General features: G+C 35.0%; 2 protein-coding genes across 4 annotated transcripts in view; both read left to right on the forward strand.

Moving 5' to 3' along the window:
- TENT2 (terminal nucleotidyltransferase 2) overlaps positions 1 to 19,104 on the forward strand; it is a 95,972-nt gene extending 76,868 nt beyond the window's left edge. For all 3 annotated transcript variants that reach the window (XM_081088803.1, XM_081088802.1, XM_081088801.1), the window contains exons 11-15: positions 2,667 to 2,710; positions 8,639 to 8,775; positions 13,714 to 13,805; positions 15,764 to 15,843; positions 17,668 to 19,104. In XM_081088803.1, coding sequence (XP_080944929.1) covers positions 2,667 to 2,710; positions 8,639 to 8,775; positions 13,714 to 13,805; positions 15,764 to 15,843; positions 17,668 to 17,742 — 428 coding nt within the window. In that variant the 3' untranslated portion in view covers positions 17,743 to 19,104. The remainder of the gene's footprint in view (positions 1 to 2,666; positions 2,711 to 8,638; positions 8,776 to 13,713; positions 13,806 to 15,763; positions 15,844 to 17,667) is intronic.
- A 1,662-nt stretch (positions 19,105 to 20,766) lies between these two features.
- CMYA5 (cardiomyopathy associated 5) overlaps positions 20,767 to 21,032 on the forward strand; it is a 102,839-nt gene continuing 102,573 nt past the window's right edge. The window contains exon 1 of the mRNA XM_081088800.1: positions 20,767 to 20,990. Coding sequence (XP_080944926.1) covers positions 20,842 to 20,990 — 149 coding nt within the window. The 5' untranslated portion in view covers positions 20,767 to 20,841. The remainder of the gene's footprint in view (positions 20,991 to 21,032) is intronic.

Below are 21,032 nucleotides of genomic sequence, written 5' to 3' on the forward strand. Positions count from 1 at the left end.
ATTGGTTGGCTCCCACATGTACCTCAACCAGGTACATGCCCTTGACTGGGAATTGAACCCTCGACACTTTGGTCCCAGGCTGACGCTCTACCACAGAGCCACACTGGCCAGGGTACTTTTGATGCTTTTTTAGTGAACTCTGTACAATTCACAGTTATTAAAACTTGAAGAGATTAGAAATATTTCTTAATAAAATTTAAAGAATAATATGATAAACCTCGTATCACCACCTACTGTCTATTCATAATTTTTTAGTTATAGTTGTGATTTAAAAATTTGAATTGACTAAAGCATTTAACATTCATGAACATCCATATGTGCCCTATTTCTTCACTCTCAGTGTGTTACATTATACTTTTTAATTTGATGGTCTTCTTTAGAAAAATGTACTTTAATCACAGATAGCCCAAGGTGATTTTGTAAGGAAGTTAAAAATTTAAACATAGTATTTTACTAGTGTGATGAAATTATGTTAAAATTTGGTTTAGATATTGTCAAACATACTTTATTCTTGACAGAGTGGTCCCATTTACTGCGTTGATTTGTAATTAATGTACTATCATCAACCATTTCTAGGTTCTAGGTCTTCATTAAAGGACATCAGCAACTCTGTCCTTTGGCAAATTTAAGCCATTCCTTGCTAGAAGAAATTAGAGGCATTGAAATAAGTAGTTGCTTTTGTTTCATACAAGAGTCTGCAAGGTGTATTGAGCAGTTCAAGGTCTACCATAATGAACTAGTGTTTATGATTTTAGCTAAGTTATTCTACCTCTCTGGCCTTAATATTCTCATTGATACATGAATAGTTGGATTAGATGACTTTTAAGTTACCTTTAACTTCTTAAGTGCTTTAATATTTTTTCTGCCAGGAACAGATAAAGGAAACAGGTCCTCTGTATGTAGAAAGGTTGAAAAGATTAAAAACACTTCCTAGAATGAGTTTCAATAGTCAGTAATAGACTACATATATGAGTAAATAACTGCTACAGTACACTAATTGCTTGTTATAACTAGTGTTCTTAAATCTATGTTTGTTAGAGGTTTACTGAATGATATTTCTGCCCCCAAAAGCTTCCAGATTACTCTTTGTCTATTGAAAGACCTTACTTAAACCAGTGGTTAGGATTTGTATTACTCTTCTAGCATTCTAATTATGATTCTAGAATGAGATAAACTTAAAAAATATTCTCTGTAACCTTTTCTTCATCCTCTTTAAATTACAATTTTAATTTATTATGAGAATTCAGTAGGAAAGGAATTTAGGTTTTTAATTAAGAAAACTAACTTCTAATAAAATTTTCTAATTTAACTTCTATATTATAACAACAATTATTAGAAAGCCATGAAAATGTTATACAAATATAGAGACTTTTAGAATTAAAGTGATTAGGGCTTGAGTTTATTTGTAGGGTCTTCTATTTTGTGCATTTGAATGCCTCTGGGGAAAGATGTAACCTTGTTTTCTAAGTGATTTTGGTAAGTAATGTGTAAGTTTTTTCTGATATTCCTCATACACTGTGAACATTCCAGAGTATTCTATTCCAGTTTTCAACTTGGGAATGAAGCATGATACAGGAGGGAAATTTAAATACTATGTGGTAGAAATTTATACATTTATAAGCATAGCTGGAGACCTAAGTTGACCATAATGGTTGATTATATATATATTAATGTATTCCAGAAGTCATTTAAAAATGTTTTTGCTAAATAGCCAGTTGAAAATGAATTAAAGATTATTACTAAGTTTATTTAATTATATGCAATGTATTTCTAATTCTTAAATTATCATAGTTTATCATATGATACTATATTGGTCTTTAATCTTAAAGAAGTCTATAAATATATTTGTATTGTGACATAAACCATTATAAGTTATTTATTATGTTGTGAATATTGGGAACCTTGCCTTTAATGTCATTTACTGTATAATGATGTGAAATGACTGTTAATGAATTTAGTGAGGTTGGATTTGGGTAAAACTATTGAAGGGTGAAGAATGACAATTAAAAATATAGTAGCATATGAAGATAATGATTCCTTTGTATGAAATTTTATTTATAGAATGTTGGTTCAAATCTCCTGATTTAGATTTCTAAAATTGCTGAGGCTTTCTTTTAAAAATTAAGTAATGCAGTTGAAGATTTTTTTTCCAGTTTCTTTTCTTCAGTAAATCAGTTTCCAGAAACTATCTTAATTGTAGTATTATTGTTTGTTAGAAGAAATTAAATAATAAAGGCATAATTGTGATAGAACCGTGTTGGACTGTATCATTGGACTAAAATTTTTTTGATAGCTACATTCATCTTAACAATGTCCATTTAATATCTGTAGAACAGTTCTTGTCTTGCTTATTTTGTGTGTGTGTGTCTGATGTTGGATCAAATGATGTGTGTCTATTTATTGATGGCTTATTCTAAAACCACATAAGGAACATTGGTTTACATTAAAATATGCACAGTTTATTAACAAACCTTAAATTGCCAACTTAGATATATTGTGAATTAAAATTTTTAGGAATCAGAATTAACTTCACAAAATATATGGAAACTGTTGACTTTTAGCAGAAACCCTTATAGTTTCATATCTGAGGGCCTTAGCTGACAAATTATTGTTTTGTAAAATGAATTACATGAATCATGGAAGCTTTAAACTTTCTTTTTTTATAGCCCTACCTGAACCCATCCTTCCATCCATCCAAAAAATATACCCAGTAAGTGTTTCTTATAAATTATTATAATACATAATGTGACCAGTATATGTGGGACTATTTATGTAGTGTTAATGTAAATATAAAAGTAGTAATAGTTACATAACCTTCTAAGTATTGATAACATTTTCTCTATAGACTGAGGCATTGGCCATTAGAACATTAAAAATGTTTCATATACTTTTTCAGAAGACTGATAATTTATTTTGTTATTGGCAGACAATCTGGTCATTTTTTTAATGGTGGAATTTTGTGCATGAAGCTCATGATTATCCCTAATGGGAGTTAAATTAGTCCCATTTGGACTCATTCTGGTTTTCTTAAAATACAGTTTTACAGCATTTCTTTAGTTAGTTAACTCAGAAGTTTTTTGTCCAATGTATGTATATTTTGAAAGCAGAGGGGAGAAATTAAGAAATTGAACAATCGGATAATCATTGTATCTTTCATTTGATTTTATTAAGTAATAAAGCAAAAGAGGTAACAATAATACTCTATTCTTGTGTACATAATAAGAATCCTGCTGAAGCAATTTGGAAATACTCAAGAAATGAACTGTATCTACTAGAAAAAGTTTAGTATGTTCTCCGTTTGAGTTTAGAGAAACCTTGGTAATGTACATATTTGCAATGTATGTGAATACTTTTGTTCCGTTTTTTGTGTTCTTTCCAGAATTCTCTGTTGCCTTGTTTTATAGTCGTACTATTTTTGTTTTCTTCCATAGACAGCCTTGTTCCTGGTTTTATTTGAAAATATTATTTAAGCTACTTGTTTAGAATGTTTGACCAACCTACTGAAACCACATAATTTTTACCTGTTAGTTTTTTAAACTTATTAAGTGGTCATATTATAAAGAAAAACATAGTGTCTAGCTTTAGTGGTCAGCATTCAAAGAACTTATTTATTTTGTATGTATCACAAAATATAATAAATACACTTGACATAGAACCTAAATTAAATATAATTTAATCCTTGATAATTGAAAAGAACTGATCTTGTTTTTGAACCTCATTTATTGCACTATTGCAATACATACATGCAAGGTGCTGGGTAATGAAAGGTTTACTGCAGGAGAGCTTTGCTGTAGTGGGACTTCCTAGTTTGTGGTGGGCCATCTTCTAGAGGACACATTTATGACAACAACCTTTTGGCATTTGTCTATCTTATTTTCCTCCTTTTAAAAACTAAATTCTGCTATTAGAAGAACTATTATAATGAGTTCCCAATAGTACTAGGGTATGCTTTTAAACATGAAAAATGAAACAAGCTTTCACTGAATACCTTTGAAAAGACAAAATACTTTGGTGAAGATTTATTTTTTTTAAATGACAATGAACCGTGGCTGACATGGCTCAGTTGTTAAGCATTGATCTATGAACCAGCGGGTCATGGTTCGATTCCCAGTCGGGGCACAAATGATTCTTTCTCATCATTGATGTTTCTCTCTCTCCCTTCTTCTCTGAAATATATTAAAAAATAAAATGATACTAAAATTATTATTTTAAAGTTGACATTACTTAAATTTTTAAAAGCATAAGGAAGTTAATTTTGAAATAATACATTATAAGTTTTAGGACCTAACCGTACTGCATTATTATATAAATGTACAGTTAAAATAATGATGATGCCTGGCATATATTAAATTATGAATATTTAGGTAATACAATTGCTGCTAAGGTTTGCTTACATTATGTTATTTAATCGTTATAACAACCCTATGAGTACTATTTTCTTTATATTATAGATGAAGAATCTTTGCAAAGCTGGGTAACTTCATTTAATTAATAGAACAACGTTTCAAACCTAGGTGGTCTGACTCCAAAGTTTATGCCTTAATCACCTTATTATAGTACTCATACTTTATGTTAAATACTTATTTATATTGATTTCAAAACTTTAAAAATCTCACTAAAGTGTGATATAATGTAACGGAAATTTAGTGATCAGTTTTCCAACATACATCACCATATTGGTGGTGACCTGTATACAATAAAGAAAGCGTGGTAGAACTTCAGTATATTATTCAGTTCTTTATTCAGGCAAAACTCTACTTACTCTATATCTACTTACTCTTTACATCTACACATTTTTTTAAGGAAAAGTTACCAAGAAAAAGTTTAGCCAATCTAATTTATTCCAGAAGGTCTTTAATTGTCCAGATTTCAAACTTTGAAGATGAAGTAAGAAATTATGGGCACAGCTTCCCATAATAGAATATGGCAGAAGATGTTTTTGCCATATTGGCAGACAATTGTATTGACAAAACAGTGAAACTTTTCAGATGTTTTTCAAGCGATTGCCTTTCAAAGTTTTCCTTACCTTGGCATTGATTGGAGAGAAATGTAAAATATGTATCGTTAAAAATAGCAGCATTTAAATATCATTTAGAATTGATTCATTACACATTTGGTTATGAGAAGCCCAAAATAAGATATAACCTTAAAATGTAATACAGCCCTTGCTAGTTTGGCTCAGTGGATCGAGTGTCGGCCTGCGGACTGAAGGGTCACAGATTCGATTCCAGTCAAGGGCACATGCCCTTGGTTGCGGGCTCGATCCCCACTAGGGGGCTTGCAGGAGGCTGCTGATCAATGATTCTCATCGTTGATGTTTTTTTCTCTCTCTCCCTCTCCCTTCCTCTCTGAAATGAATAAAAATACATTTAAAAAAAAGTAATACAAATGCCTTTCCAATAAAAAAGAACAAAATAAAACTCCCCACATAAAAAACAAACAAAAAGTCTTCTCTACATCAAAAAACGAAACAGTAGTAATCCAAAAATCATCATCATATATAATAAAAGGCTAATATGCAAATCGACTGAATAGCCGAATGTTTGCTATGATGTGCACTGGCCACCAGGGGGAAGACGCTCAATGCAGGAGCTGTTCCCTGGTGGTCAGTGCGCTCCCACAGGGGGAGTGCTGCTCAGCCAGAAGCCCCAAGCTGGGCCAATGCCTGGCGAGTGCAGTAGCAGATGCAGGAGCCTTTCCTGCCTCTGCGTATCAGTTGGACATCCCCCCTGAGGGCTCCCAGACTGCAAGAGGGTGCAGGCTGGGCTGAGGGGGACCCTCCCCCCCGCAAGTGCATGAATTTTGTGTATTGGGCCTCTAGTAAATGTTATAACCCTGTCTGGGTAGCTCAGTTGATCAGAGCGTCATCCTGATATGCCAGGGTTGCAGGTTCAGTCCTTGGTCAGGGCACATACAAGAATCAACCAGTGAATACATGAATGAGTGGAACAAATCGATGTTTCTCTCTCTCTCCCCCTATCTCTCTAAAAATCAATAAATAAAATAAAAAATAGATATTACTATATATTGTATCAGTTAAGTTGCTTTTCCATGAATTTAAGTTGTAATTTTAAGGATACCTTTTTTTCCCTTTCGGCTCTTTATGTGCTTTCTAATACATTAGTGTAAATTCTACCTACCCCCATCATGTCCAAAATAGCATAACTGCAGTGGGGGAGATCCATTTTGAAAAAAAATCTTAGATGAAATTTTTCTTAAAGCAGAGAATTTTTCTGTAATGTGAACCAAAAATGGATTTCTTAAGGTTAAATGGAATTCTTATTGACTAGTACTTGTAGCTTCTTTTGGATTTTGATATTTATCTATCTAATCTATCTATCTATCTATCTATCTGTCTATCTATCTATCTTCCTCAGTATGTATATGGCCCTTTTGTATATGACTGTGAAAAAGAACAGTGGAGCTAAGAGGAGACTGGCCAAATTGGTCCAAGGTCATTCAATCATTTGTATAGACTAGGTCTCACTATTTCAGTTTTAATCTCACAATTGCTGATACTTCTCTTTAAATTACTGAGCAAAATAAAAAATTTAAAGGAAGTTCAAACTGTGTTAAATTTCAGGTAAGAAAATAACTTCTGTTTTAGCATCAGTTCATAAATTATATGCTTACTGTGCTAGGTGCTAGAAATCAAAATTAGTAAGTAGTTTTCAGAGCTGAAGGTATTAAACAGTGGCCCACTTTTATTTTCCTTGCCACTTGAACTTGTTATACCTTTGTCTTCAATTTCCCAGAAAGTAATATTGAAATTTTACAATTTTAAGTAATGTCCTAAGTCCAATTTTTTACACATAACAATTAAGAGACAAAAGGTGGTAGAGGCAGTATACCTGCTCTTCCTTCTGCTTTTACTCTTTAGTATAAATTGAGGCTTCTTTCTTATTAGTATATCTACTTGTAATACTAAATATGTTAGAAGTGGAAAGGGAAGTGTCAATTTAGGAGTCCCAACATTATGAATTGTGGTTTTGGAATAGAGTTTTCTTCTTCTGAGAGAATCATTTTCTGGTGGTTAAAAATTATTGGTAGAATCTATAATAATAAAGGGTAATATGCTAATTAGACTGGACGTCCTTCTGGACGACCTTTTGGACAAAAGCCAGGGCTGTGAGGGAAGCACGGGTCCTGGGTGCATGCTGGCAGCCAGAGGGAAGCCTGGTCCCAGGTGGCAGAGGGAAGCCGGTGTTGGCAGCCGGGGGAAGGAAGGCCTGCTCTTGCACAAATTTCGTGCATTAGGCCTCTAGTTATAGATAATGGGGTAGAGGAGGGAAGCTTAAAATTTTCTTGCTCCTTAATTTTTTAGTGATGGTTTTTGATGACTACCATTAAATAGATGCAGTACCCTAATTCTCTGTATTACAACGCAGTTATCTTGAGTTATTTAGACATTACTAATTTAATCGATATCAATAAACCCAAGTTTGATTTGTTAGAGTTGGGAATGTTAAGTGTAGTTGTCATTCTGCTGCCTTAGCCAATAGCTTTTTTGAAAAAAAAAAAAAAAAAGTATTTCTATTTTGATGACAACAGGTAGTGTAGAAAACCCTTCTTGAGGGCACTGCAAACTACCTTAGGAAACATTTTCTTTTTTATTTGTAAGTAGTTTTAACAACCAGCTGTCCTTTCCCTACTTTTTCAGATCCTGGATTAGGGCAAGCAGCCAGTTGCAAAATTGGAGTTCATTTTTTAGCAGTGAAAAACAAGATTATTTACTAAATTCTTTTATTTTCAGGCATACAGATATATACTTCTTGAAGCTGTATAGTTCATTTAGTGTGTTTTAGAGCCAGAACTTGCTGCTATTAGAGAAAAGATTAAATATGAAAATGAATGGCATACCATAGGCAAAAAGAATAAGTACCCATTAGTATTCTTTCTAAGAAGTGTGCTGTTTAGTCCTGGATTACAAGCAAATGAAAATGAATATTTATGAATATTACAGTAAAAGTTTGCTGAATATTGCTTGCGGGTATTTTCCTTTCTTCTGTTCCCTGCCCTCTTTGTCTTTTCAAGTTCAGTTCATGTTGGATGTCTCTCTTCTTTTCCCTCTAAGATACAAAATAAAAATTTTTTAATTGGTATAGGTACTATTTATTTATTAAAGTTATTTTTATGGCCTTTGAGAGAAATTTTAACTGGCAGTTAGAAAGAGCTCTTTTACCTGGTGCTTGATATAACCTCTATAAAGTGCAACTGCTTCTTATAGAAATAATTAAAAAGGAGATACATTTGTAAAAGGCGAAAGATTTATGTGATATGAAGAGAAACCAGAGTATTAGGGGATACATTTGTAAAGGAATCTCTGTGTTATTGCATGGAGTTTCGGCATGTACAGTAACATTTTATTTATGAGTTAGAAAATCTTTGCTAGCATACAGATCCATTGTTTGTTATATCTCAGCCAAGGATTAGAATATCTTAGATTTTCAGGTACTTTCTGGCCTACTCCAAACACTGGTAAACGTACATGTAAGAAAATCTTCAAATTTCCAAAATACCAACATAAAAAAAAGTTTCTTCTCTCTTTTTCAGAGCACTTTATTTAGATCAGGATTTATAAAGTTTTTAGTGTATGTTTTAAATGGCTTTACATTTCATCCTCTTTTTTTCCTGACAGGAATCTTTTAGTCCTGCTATACAACTGCACCTTGTACATCAAGTTCCATGTAATGTTCCTCCTTACCTCTCAAAGAATGAATCAAATCTTGGGGACCTCTTACTGGGCTTTCTTAAGTATTATGCTACGGAATTTGAGTAAGTGAAACCTCAAATTGTATTTATTGATTTTTATATAAGTGAATGCTACAAATTTGGTTAAAAGGTTATTTTTGTCAATTTCAATGCTGTAAACTTGTCCAGAAATGTATAATTTATAAAAGTTAATATCTAAAGATTAATTATTAGATACTAAGTAGATTTCATATTCCTAGCTAAAAAAATTATAGCTCACTAAGCCCAGTTTTAGTTGCTTTCACTAGTGATCCCATTTTATGTTTAGCTGCCTCTTTTCATAGTAGGGCCTGAATAAATGTTTATGTTGGTCATATGTAGGTACTATATCATTTGGAACATCTATTTTTTAAATACTGAAAATTTGTAGTAAAAAACACAGCTGTGACAAATTGGAAAAATATTTACTTAGTACCTGAGATCACACAGCTTGTAAGGGGAGTATTTCAAATAGTTTTGATTGCAAAATTCACACTCTTAACTATGATACTTTACCACATGTTGATATTGTCTTATGTACTATGATGTATTAGCTTTAAAGAAAATTGACTTCCATGTGATGATTTGAAACATAGGGCGTGAAAGATGAAATGTTTTTTAAATTTCTCAAAGTAAAGCTTATACCAGACTGTTTGAACCTGTTCAGTTAAAGTTGTTTCTCTAGTACCTAGTTCAGTGCCAGATAGTAGGTACTTGACAAATATTTATAAATAAATAAATAATTTGAAGCATAAAATAAGATTGTAGACCTGATTCAAAGATTACTAAAATTGCTGAATAAGGTTAAGAAAAGGAGTAGGAAAAGTGCTGGAAGAAAGGAGTTCAGTAAGAATGAAGTTATGATAGTCCAGGTTAAAAATGGCCTACATATAAGTCCAGGCAACAAGGATAAAAAGGAAGGAGGCTTCATTAATATAAAGATGAAGAAAGATTTAAGACTATATGAAACATAGGACATAAACTGTAAAGGTTACTCTAGAGTTCAGATATTGGAATAACAAAATAGCTAATATTTAGTGAATATTTCTTTATTTCGTATCCTTTTAGAGCAGTGGTTCTCAACCTTCCTAATGCTGTGACCCTTTAATACAGTTCCTCATGTTGTGGTGACCCCCAACCATAAAATTATTTTTGTTGCTACTTCATAACTGTAATTTTGCTACTGTTATGAATCGTAATGTAAATATCTGATATGCTATATGTGTTTTCCGATGGTCACGACCCACAGGTTGAGAACCACTGCTTTAGAGTATGCTAAGTGATTCCCATGTATTACCTCATTTAATCCTTAAAATAACCCCCTGTCAAGCTTAGGGGGAATTTGTGAACCTTCTCATGTCAATACAGCAGATAATGAGAAAACTGGGACCTGACTATAAAACACACTCTAATTTGTTAGACCATATTGGCATGGTCTGTTATGTCATATAAATTAAAGCTTGGGAGAAGTTTGTAGAGGAAAAGGATACACATAGTAGAAAGTTACATTTCTGCCATGTGTATGGTTTAGGATTAGAGCACCCATGTACAAATACCTTGAAAATCGCTGCTTTGTTGGACTGAAACAAGATGGTAGTTGTCCCATTTGTGTGTTAGTTTAGCAATGACAGAAACTAGCTTGCTGTGCCAAATGATACTGGCTAGGATGCTGATGCTTGAAAAAGGTTTTGAACTTTTGTATGCATTTGTTATCATCATGATATATGATTTACGAGCCATTTTCCTCTACTCTCTCATCATATAGAGCATTTGTCAAGTGCATTATTGTTTCATACCAGATATTTTCAGAAATTTGATGTAGAGAGCACAGCCAAGAATGTAGTCATGGTGATGAACTAGGTGCTGTTAAAAATTCTAATAAGTTAGAAATGTTTGTAAGGATTTCTTCTGAACTTTGAAATGTTCAATTAAAAAATTTTCTATACTTGAAGACATAATTAAGTGCCTTTTGAGAGATGCTTGAGTATATGGTACAAATGTTACAGAAATTTATATGGCCATTTAAAAATTACTAAGATGTTCTTACCTATTTCACCCATAACTTTCTCCTAAACTTTGCTGCTGAAAATTCTCATAATGAAACCAGACTTCTAAAACTGTACCCGGGGAAAGGGAACTGACAAAATAGGGGGAAAAAAGAATTATGTGACTCAGGGAATCTTGAAAAAAATAGTGGGAGGTTGGGGGTAAGAGATCAACCAAAAGACTTATATGCTTCCTTATAAGCATAACCAATGGACACAGATAATAGGGGGTGAGGGCCTGTGCTGGGGGGCAGGAGCATGCTGGGAGAGGTCAGTGGGGGAGGAGACATATTTAATACTTTTCAATGTAAAGAATTTTAAAAAAAGAAAAATATAGATGTAATAATTTTGTATTTTAGCAAGACAAAAGTTCTAAATATTATAGACTCAGAAATCGGAGAGTCTATGAACTTTATTTTTGTATTTTTAAAAAAAATGTTTTTATTGATTTCAGGGAGAGGGAGAGAGAGAGAAACATTAATGATGAGAAAGAATCATTGATCAGCTGCCTTCTGCACACCCCAAGCCTGCAACCCAGGCAAGTATGTGACATGACTGGGAATTGAACTGTTAACTTCCTGGTTCATGATTCGATGCTCAACCAATGAGCCATACCAGCTGGGCTCTGTTGCCTCACCCTGTATTTCTAAACTGTACTCTTTGTTTGTTTGTTTATCAACACGTTAAGCTCATGTCAGTCACCAGTGACTGACACTATACTTTCCGTCTGGAAGACAAACAGGCTGGGTGCTTAATGTGTTAATTTTGTTTCTGAACTGTACTCTTGATAAGAAAATGTAGAAAACTATACTTTAAGGATTCTTTTCAATGATCAAACTTCACGAGATGCAATATTTTCTCGAATATTTAACATGGAAATTAATCAGTTTTTCAGAAATAAATGCCATACTGAACCCACTATTATATTCTTTTCTTACTAGAGGCCCGTTGCATGAAATTCGTGCACAGGGGTTCAGGGGGTTCCCCCTCAGCTCAGCCTGCATCCTTTCCAATCCAGGACCCCTCCGCGGATGTCCCACTGCCAGTTTAGGCCTGATCCTGCAGGCAGTCAGACATCCCACTCGCAATCCAGGACCACTGGCTCCTAACCGCTCTCCTGTCTGATCACCCCTAACCACCTCTGCCTGCTGGCCTAATGCCTCTAACTGCTCCCCTGCCAGCCTGATCGCCCCCTAACTGCTCCCCTACCGGTCTGATTGCCCCTAACTACCTCTGCCTGCCATCCTGATTGCCCCTAACTGCCTCTGCCTGCCAGCCTGATTGTACCCTAACTGCTCCCCTGCTGGCCTGATCTTCCCTAACTGCCCTCCCCTGCAGCCTGATCGCCCCCTAACTGCCCTCCCCTGCAGCCTGATCACCCCCTAACTGCCCTCCCCTGCCAGCCTCATTGCCCCTGACTGCCTCTGCCTCAGCCCCCGCCACTGTGACTTTGTCTGGAAGGATGTCCGGTCTAATTAGCATATTACCATTTTATTAGTATAGATGGTTTCTCTATCTAGTAAATATAGAAAGTGTTGGACTTGGAAGGTCCCAAACTATGGTCTTTTCTCTTCTTACTGAAATGATGGAGAAAGCTAGTTACCAGCTACTCCCCAAACTCATTTTCTCTTGTATACAGGCTGAGTAGTCATAAGTGTTAAAATAATTCTTGAAAAAAAGAAAATAGTACTTATACAAACTATTATAATTGTAAAGAAATTAAAAGAAACAACAATGTAATGCTAATACATTACTAAAGACTGGACAATTTACCTTCAGATATGCAGATAAAATTATTTTACTTGAGTAAAACTTCATTATTAGCTGCTACATCCATATGTAGTAATACATGTTTTCACAGTGTATTAATGTTTTCATAGAGTATTAATTTTGTTTTCTGAACCAGCACCTACTTGCTTCTTTTGGAAAGTTTCAGAATTTTTTTCCAAATCATACAAATAGGTATGGACCTGAACATAAATTACTGACTAAATCAGAAAATAACACAAGAAGATTAATTCTTCTTAAATTAAAAATTCTTAGTGGGGTATTAATAATGAATATAATTTTTATATTTTTTGCTTGCTTACACATTTTTCTTTTATTTATTTTTAATGTTTTTTAAAAATATATATTTTTATTGATTTTAGAAAGGAAGGGAGAGGGATAGAGAGAAACATCAATGATGAGAGAGAAGCATTGATTGGCTGCCTCCTGCATGCCCCCTACTGGGGATCGAGCCCGCAACCCAGGCATGTGCCCTTGGCTGGAATCGAACCTGGGACCCTTTAGTCTGCAGGCCAACGACCTATCCACTGAGCCAAACCAGCTAGGGCTATATATTCTTTTTAAAAAGTCTCACCTGAGGATATGTTTTTTATTAATTTTAGGGAGTGAGGACTGGGGTGGGGGGAAAGAGAGAGAGAGAGAGAGAGAGAGAGAGAGAGAGAGAGAGAGAGAGAGAGAGAAAGACATTGATGTGAGAGAGAAACATTTATCAGTTGCCTCCTCTATGCACCCCAACTTGGGATTGAACCCACAACCTAGGTATGTGCTCTGACTGGGAATCGAATTTGCAGTCTTTTGGTGTATAGGGCAATACTTCAACCAACTGAGCCACGGGGCCAGGGTTTCTTATTTTTTTATATTGCTTAATTTATTCAATAAATAAGTATTAAGTACCTAATTTGTGCTAAACAACTAGTTGAACATGAAAAAATACAGAAATAATTTAATATCTTGGAGACACACTATAAACAACAATAAGCAAATTGTTAGACTAATAGTGCTATGGAGAAAAAGAGAAACGGAAATGGGGATTGTGTTGCTGAGGGTTGAGGCAAGTTTCAGTATTCTTTGCGAAAATCAGATGAGGCCTTACTACTAATATAATAAAAATGGGAAATTAATCATTAACATGATTAATGTTTTCTTATAGCTGGAACAGTCAAATGATTTCAGTTCGTGAAGCCAAAGCCATTCCCAGGCCTGATGGTATTGAATGGAGAAATAAATACATCTGTGTAGAAGGTAGCTTTTCCACTACTCTCTGTCATTCAGTTATCATCATGGTACTGAGAGAATTACTTGAATAAGTTCAGCTTATATTATTATAAAATAATAAATTTATATTCTGAAGTGGTTTACAAGTCTTTTAGTTATAAGATTTTAATTTAATATTTAAAAATAATTTAAAAACTTTTATTTGTAGAAAATAACAAACACGAATTTAGGTGTTTATGGTTTCTAGTTGGTAATATTTCAGCAGTCTTTTTGCATCCCTTCTGCTTGTAATTGATGGAAACATTATTCTTATATTGAAATAAAATCAGTTCTTTTATACTGATTATTAATGCAAGCTAGATTTTTATGAATAGAAATTGATTCTACTTTAAAAGTTAAATGCTGAGATATTCTGTTATCTAAAATTAATTTACATATAGTTGACTATCACTGACTCAGAGAAACACTGACTGTTGTAAAGTGCTATGTGTGATGTGACTTGATAGTTTGGCATATGGCATTATTCTATTGAAAAAAACAGTACTGTGACAGTAAACTCCTTTTTAAAATAGCCTTTCTAAGCAATAAAACAAAAAACAAAAGGAGTTTTTAAAACGATGGGCCTGCCTGCTTAGATTGTATTACAAATGTAAAGTTAACCTCTCCATTGGATTTCACCCTTTTTCCAGGTCTCAGCTTTGAAAGGCACATAGTTCTTATCAATACTCTTGGCTTCATCCTACTGCCTCTTCTAAGTACTTCCCCCCGCCCCCTTTTTTATTGCCAAAATACTTAAACTCGAGTAACTTTTACCTACTGCTGGCATTATTTCAGCTATCCCATCTGTTAGCCTCCTTTTCTCACTATTATCTTCAGTTTCTTTGTCTTCTCAATATGATAAGACACTAGAGGCCCAGCACACAAGATCATGCATGGGTGAGGTCCCTAGGTTTAGCTTGCTATCAGGGCCATCTTCTCTGGCTGCCAGCAGCTGGCCTCACCCCCGCCACCACCCACCCAGGTTCCCAGTTTGCCATCAGGAGATCAGAGTCTAAGGGCCGGGGGGAGGGACCAAGAGTCCTGGCGCTGCCGCCTCCCCTGCCACCCACCCCGGTTCCCCGGTTCCCCGTTCGCCATCCAGCAATCAGAGCCTGCCGGCTGGCGCTGAAAAAACCAAGAGGTGGTCAGTGCACCTCATAGTGACTGGTCAAACGGTCATTCTGGTCGTTCTGCTGTTATGGTCACTGGGCTTTTATTATATAGGATTTGTTGTTTGTATATATGGACTCTTCCCTCTTGTGGATGATGTGGAAGATAATGTTCTGTTCTCTAAAACTCTTCATTTTCTTCCTGTCTTCTCTACTTGCTATCTTTTCTCTCTTTTTCACTGCCAAATTTCTTATACCAGTTACACTGTTCTCACTGTATCTTTCTAAACCATCCACTCACACCATACTCTCTGCACTGTCTTCTATCCTCACGATGTTTAGACTTTCAAAGGGATTGATTGACCTTTCTGTTGCTTGACGAATCAGTAGTCTTTTAAATTCAAATTAAATTTAAAATTATCTTTCTGTGATATTTAACATTAACCATCTCTCTCGGATACAGTGCTTTATTCTTTTTGATAACTTTAATTCTTTAACTTATTTTTATTTTCTTAAAGGTATATAGGTTTTTGACACTGTAATTCTTCAGAAATCTTATCCACTTTTATGATTTAGATTTAACATACTTAGGCTAATGACTTCATTTTTAGTTATCCTCACTTGAATTCTTTCTACCTTATTAGACAGTGCATAGCTATATAAAACTGTTTTTAATATGCATAAATCTAATAAGATACTAGGTTGAATTATATGTAATTGCTATTTTATAGGTCAAAAACTGTCAAATATTGACAGTTTCATATAGTTCAATCAAATAAAAAAACTGAAGCTTTCATTTTAATAATTTTTTGTTTATATGTGCATTTAACTTTGCAGAACCTTTTGATGGAACAAATACTGCCAGAGCTGTACATGAAAAGCAGAAGTTTGACATGATAAAGGATCAATTTTTAAAGGTAAACAGTATATTAGATTAACTCAAATGCATTAGTAGACTAGTGTGCTTTGAAAATGAAATACATATGTACTAGTAATTGGACAGAATAGCCCTGGTTTCTGTGTTGTGAAGCCATTAATGTGGCACAATAGTGAATTTATTACTTGAATTTAGATATACTTTCCCTTCTGTTTCCATTCACATGGCTTTCACTTTTGTGGAAATAAGTATTTCCATAGTGACTTATTAAACTCTCAAAATGAAACTAAAGCCTAATGGACTTCTTTGCCTCCTAAAATATTGGGGAACTTATTATACCTTAAAAGAAAGCTTATTTGTTTATTCATTTACTGTTATTGTTGAAAGTATTACAGATATCTCCCATTCCCCCCCACCCCCCTCATGATTTTTCTTTTGCATGTCCTAACAGGAACTTGAGTCTCATTTTATCTTTGTTTATATTTTGAGAAGTTAAGAACATGTTTGTGTGTATACACGCTATATATATATATATATATATATATATATATATATATATATATATATATATATATAAACTTCGGTCATATATATGTACACACACACCCACCCACACACACACACACACACACACTGTAGTTTATTCCTTAGTTCTTTAGTCCACATTATGAATTTATTCATCAGTAATTTTGCTAGGTGGGGTTTTAGTCCTCAAGGAATTTCGCAGTACAATGTAGTAACACACTGATAAAAATATGTACTATGAGACATACAGGAGAAATGATTCATAGAAGAAAAAGATCAGCGACTGTGACGATCATTTTGGAGACATACCTTTTTATTATCAAGACATACAAGTGGACTTTATTTTGATGATAATTAAAAATGCAGGTGTATCATATTACAAACTATTCTTCAAATTAGGCCCTCTCAATTATCAACCAGAATAGAAAATTTAAATGAATGGAATTCTGCAGGACAAAACAGATATTCCAGAGGGAATATTTTTGTCAGGTTAAATTGATAACTCAAAAACAGTATTGCTTGCATAGCTATTCTTATTGATGGATGAGCTTTCTTCAGTTCCCTTTTTTTTTGTTTTGTTAATCCTCACCCGAGGATATTTTTTCATTGATTTTCAGGGAGAGTGGAAGAGAGAGGGAAAGACAGAGAGAAACATGATGTGAGAGAAACACATTGATTGGTTGCCTCTGAACAGGGCCAGGGCTCAAGGAGATTGCAACCAAGGTATGTGCCCTTGACCAGGATTGAACCCGGGACTCTTTGGTCCGCAGGCGGACGCTCTATCCACTCACCCAAACCAGCTAGGGTGCTTCAGTTCCTTTTTTTTTTTTTTTCTTACCAATTCAACTTATTTGTCTTTTCTAGAGTCATAAAGAAAGTGTTTTTTAATAGATTTACTATCACCTTCATAAATACTATTTTTAATTGAAAAAGCTTGCTAGATGCCAAATAGTCAATCAGATAATTTAAGTAGTCTTCCCTTATTCTTTCAGACTCAAAGATTTTGTTTTAATTACCTTGTACCTTGCTGCTTTAGATGAAATTACTTAAATCTGTGAATAAATGTGAATATTGTCAATTTTGTGTCTTTTTGTACCACCTATACGATTAATCGAAGCCACACAGGTATTGAGTTTATAGATAACATTTTCTTTTCTGATGACAGAAACAATTCTTGTATTGTGTTAAAAACTTGGGAGATAAAAACACAAAGAAGAAAAAAAAACCACCCCAAATTTTACTACTTCGAGAGAACTATTAACATTCTAGTAACTTTCTGTTCAGTATTTGTTCTGCACATACTTTAGGTTTTAAGAATGATTTTTTTTTCTTCTCACAGTCATGGCACAGATTGAGAAACAAAAAAGATTTGAACAGTATACTACCTTTAAGAGCTGCTGTCCTGAAAAGATGACTGGCCTCTATTACTTAATAAATTCTTCTGATAAAGAACAATAGTAATACCATAATGCATTTTGTTTACCTCCATCATAGTTTCTTTTCATTGTTCTTGTTTTCATGTTTTATTTTTAAGAGGACATACTTATATAAAGATTGCATATTTTATTATAACATTTCCTAATAAAACCCTTTGATTTAGAGATGTATTTTTGAAAATGTTTACATTGATGATTAGTGATATTATGGCATGAATTTTCAGGTGATCAGATAAAATATTTTTGGGGAGACTATCTGAACAAATAAAAGGTTTTTGATATAACTTCAGTTAATTGTACCACATGCTAATACTGAAAAGATTTATGGAATTTTGGAAAGTATAATCTTCAGTAGATAGTTTATTGCCTGTCTGGTCTAGTAAAGTGAAGAGTCAAGTCAGTTATTCAGTTACTTGAAGCAAAATGAAATCTTTTATTTCAATGAAATCACTGCAGAGGCATGATATACTGGACAGTTGCCTTAAGTCTTCGCTTGATTCCAGGATAGAGGCTGTACGTCTGTATTAGCATTTCATTAGTACCTCAGATGCTTTTGATGTACTCGAGATTGCTTTCAATTTTTTGTGACAACAGTACATTTTGCACTGTAGTAATATGAGCGCTAACTCTGTATTGAACAGCAGTTAGTGAATTGTTTTTAAAAAATCAATTCGTTGTAGACATTCTGAAAAGATCAAGTCCCTTATGCTTTATAGTAGCTTAGTGCAATATGCATTTTAGCTTTACTTCCCATTTTGTGCTTTTATTTTCCATGTGACATGAAACAACAGAAACTGAAAGGTCAAAGTTGAGATTACAACCTATTGATCATATCAGATTTTTTTCCGTGTGCAATTATAGGATTGTAATCAACTGGAATTTTTAGGCAGTAAGTCCCTAATAAAATGTTTTAGGGTAAGACATAAAATCATTATAAATAAAAGCTTAATGTTTGTAAAGATACTTTTTTAGTGTTTCTTTTCCACATGAAGTATTGGTGGCTGCTGAAAAAGCTACAGTGTTTATTAAGGTTGTTTGGGGTTGTGTAAATATTTGTAAAGTGGTTAATGCCTGTACATTTAAATATGAAAAGTAATCTTGGAAATAGTTTTAACTTTTTCAAAAGGACTCTGTACAACTTCTTTTAGACCTGCTGTAGCACAGTTTGTACCTCTAATATATTTGGGGGTTTTGTTTTTTGTTTTGTTTTTTTCAAACCAATCCAAATGCTAAGACTTGCTTTTCTTTGACTTGTAAAAGGTGCATATTTTCATTTTCTTCTTTATGTTTAAAGTTTTGTATTATGTCAAATGCAATAAAGTTTATATATGGAAATTGTTGATGTGTTTTTGTGTGTGTTTGTGAGTCTTTGGAGATGAGATTGAGGCCTTAGCTATCATCTGGAACTGAACTGAATCCAATTATTGTGCTTGATTATTTAGATCAGAGGTTCTCAACCTGTGGGTCGAGACCCCTTTGGGGGTCGAATGACCCTTTCACAGGGGTCGCCTAAATACATCCTGCATAGCAAATATTTACATTACGATTCATAACAGTAGCAAAATTACAGTTATGAAGTAGCAACGAAAATAACTTTATTGTTGGGGGTCACCACAACATGAGGAACGGTATTAAAGGGTCATGATTAGGAAGGTTGAGAACCACTGATTTAGATTATACAGAGGGTCTTGGAATCACGTTCTTTCATTGTTAAGCCAACTAACTACATCAGCACCCTATTTCTCTGGTATTACTAGGAATGGAGCTTTATACACAGATGAATTTTTTAGATTATTGATATTTAACACTTTTAAAGCAATTATGTTTTATATATTCCCTTTCTTGAAAATTTTCCTAAAATATACACTGTGCAACTCTTCTTTATCAGAATGTGTTGAGCATAATTAATATTATAGTGACTTGAGTAATCATTATAAACCAGTGATGGTGAACCTATGACACGCGTGTCAGAGGTGACATGTGAACTCATTTTTTTGGTTGATTTTTCTTTGTTAAATGGCATTTAAATATATAAAATATCAAAAATGTCTTTGTTTTACTATGGTTGCAAATATCAAAAAATTTCTATATGTGACACGGCACCAGAGTTAAGTTAGAGTTTTTCAAAATGCTAACACCCCGAGCTCAAAAGGTTCGCTATCACTGTTATAAACAGTAGTTAATAGTACTCTATAGTAATTCTGTGCAGCACTCAAGGATGGTTAAGTATTTATGGCATTCTTCCTTTATAATATTATGACATTTCCAAATAAAGTTCCTCTCACCCCGAATTTATTATGGTATGGACTCCTTCTCTGGCAGTTTTCTCATCTTTCAAAGGTGAGAAACTTTGAAAGATGAGGAAAAACACACACTGCCCTGCACACAGCTCATTTACTGTTGCTGCTTTTCACCTGTTTTGCTGAAAAATAGATCAAAGTGAATAAACTTTCACTCAATTCAAAATCAATAAACTTAAGCCTAAGTTCCCCATGGATCACTGGACTAGCCCTGAGACCTGAACAGGCTAGCTACTTTTTTTTTTTCGTCCTAGAAGACCAGCATTGCAGTTAAACCTTACACAGCGGACTTGTGAGGGGATCATGGAAGTGAGACCCTTAGCTGAGTGCCTGAACTAGTAAGTCCCTTGTTCAGTAAGGAGTACTTACTAGGTTGGGTAGCTTGGCTGGAAACAAAGCCTACCAAACCCGCTCTCGAGGAAAGAGGTTACCACCCCAGGGGCGCCTTTCCTCCTCTCCACCAGGTGCTGCCTGGGAGCCTGCGCTCCTTGGAGTGATGGGCGATCCTCAGTTGCCCCAAGGGCCCGCCAGGGATCCGCCGAACGGCGCGGGGCGGGCCCGGGGGAAGTTGGCAGACACCGGGAAGAGGAGAAGCGCAGTCCGGATCCTTGTAGCTCGGCGGCGAAACTTTCTGACGCCTTCTATTTAAAGTCGCGGGACGCGCCCGCCCCCCGTGCCGGGAACCCGAGCCGCCCTGCGGGCCAGAGGCGCAGTCAGAGGGAGAACACCAGGCGCGGCGCGGGCGGCTCGGGCTCCAGCTCCGGCCGGGAAGACGCGATGGCGAGCAGCGACAGCAACCACGCCACCGAGAGCTTCCTCGGCTCCGACGGGGACGAGGAGGCGACTCGCGAGCTGGAGACCGAGGAGGAGTCAGAGGGCGAGGAGGACGAGACGGCCACGGAGTCGGAGGAGGAGCCGGACGCCAGGTAGCGTGTGCGCCTCTCCCAGCGCCGCAGCCAGCGCGCGGC

This window comes from Myotis nattereri, assembly GCF_964212035.1.
Source record: "Myotis nattereri genome assembly, chromosome: 4".
Taxonomy (NCBI): Eukaryota; Metazoa; Chordata; class Mammalia; order Chiroptera; family Vespertilionidae; genus Myotis; species Myotis nattereri.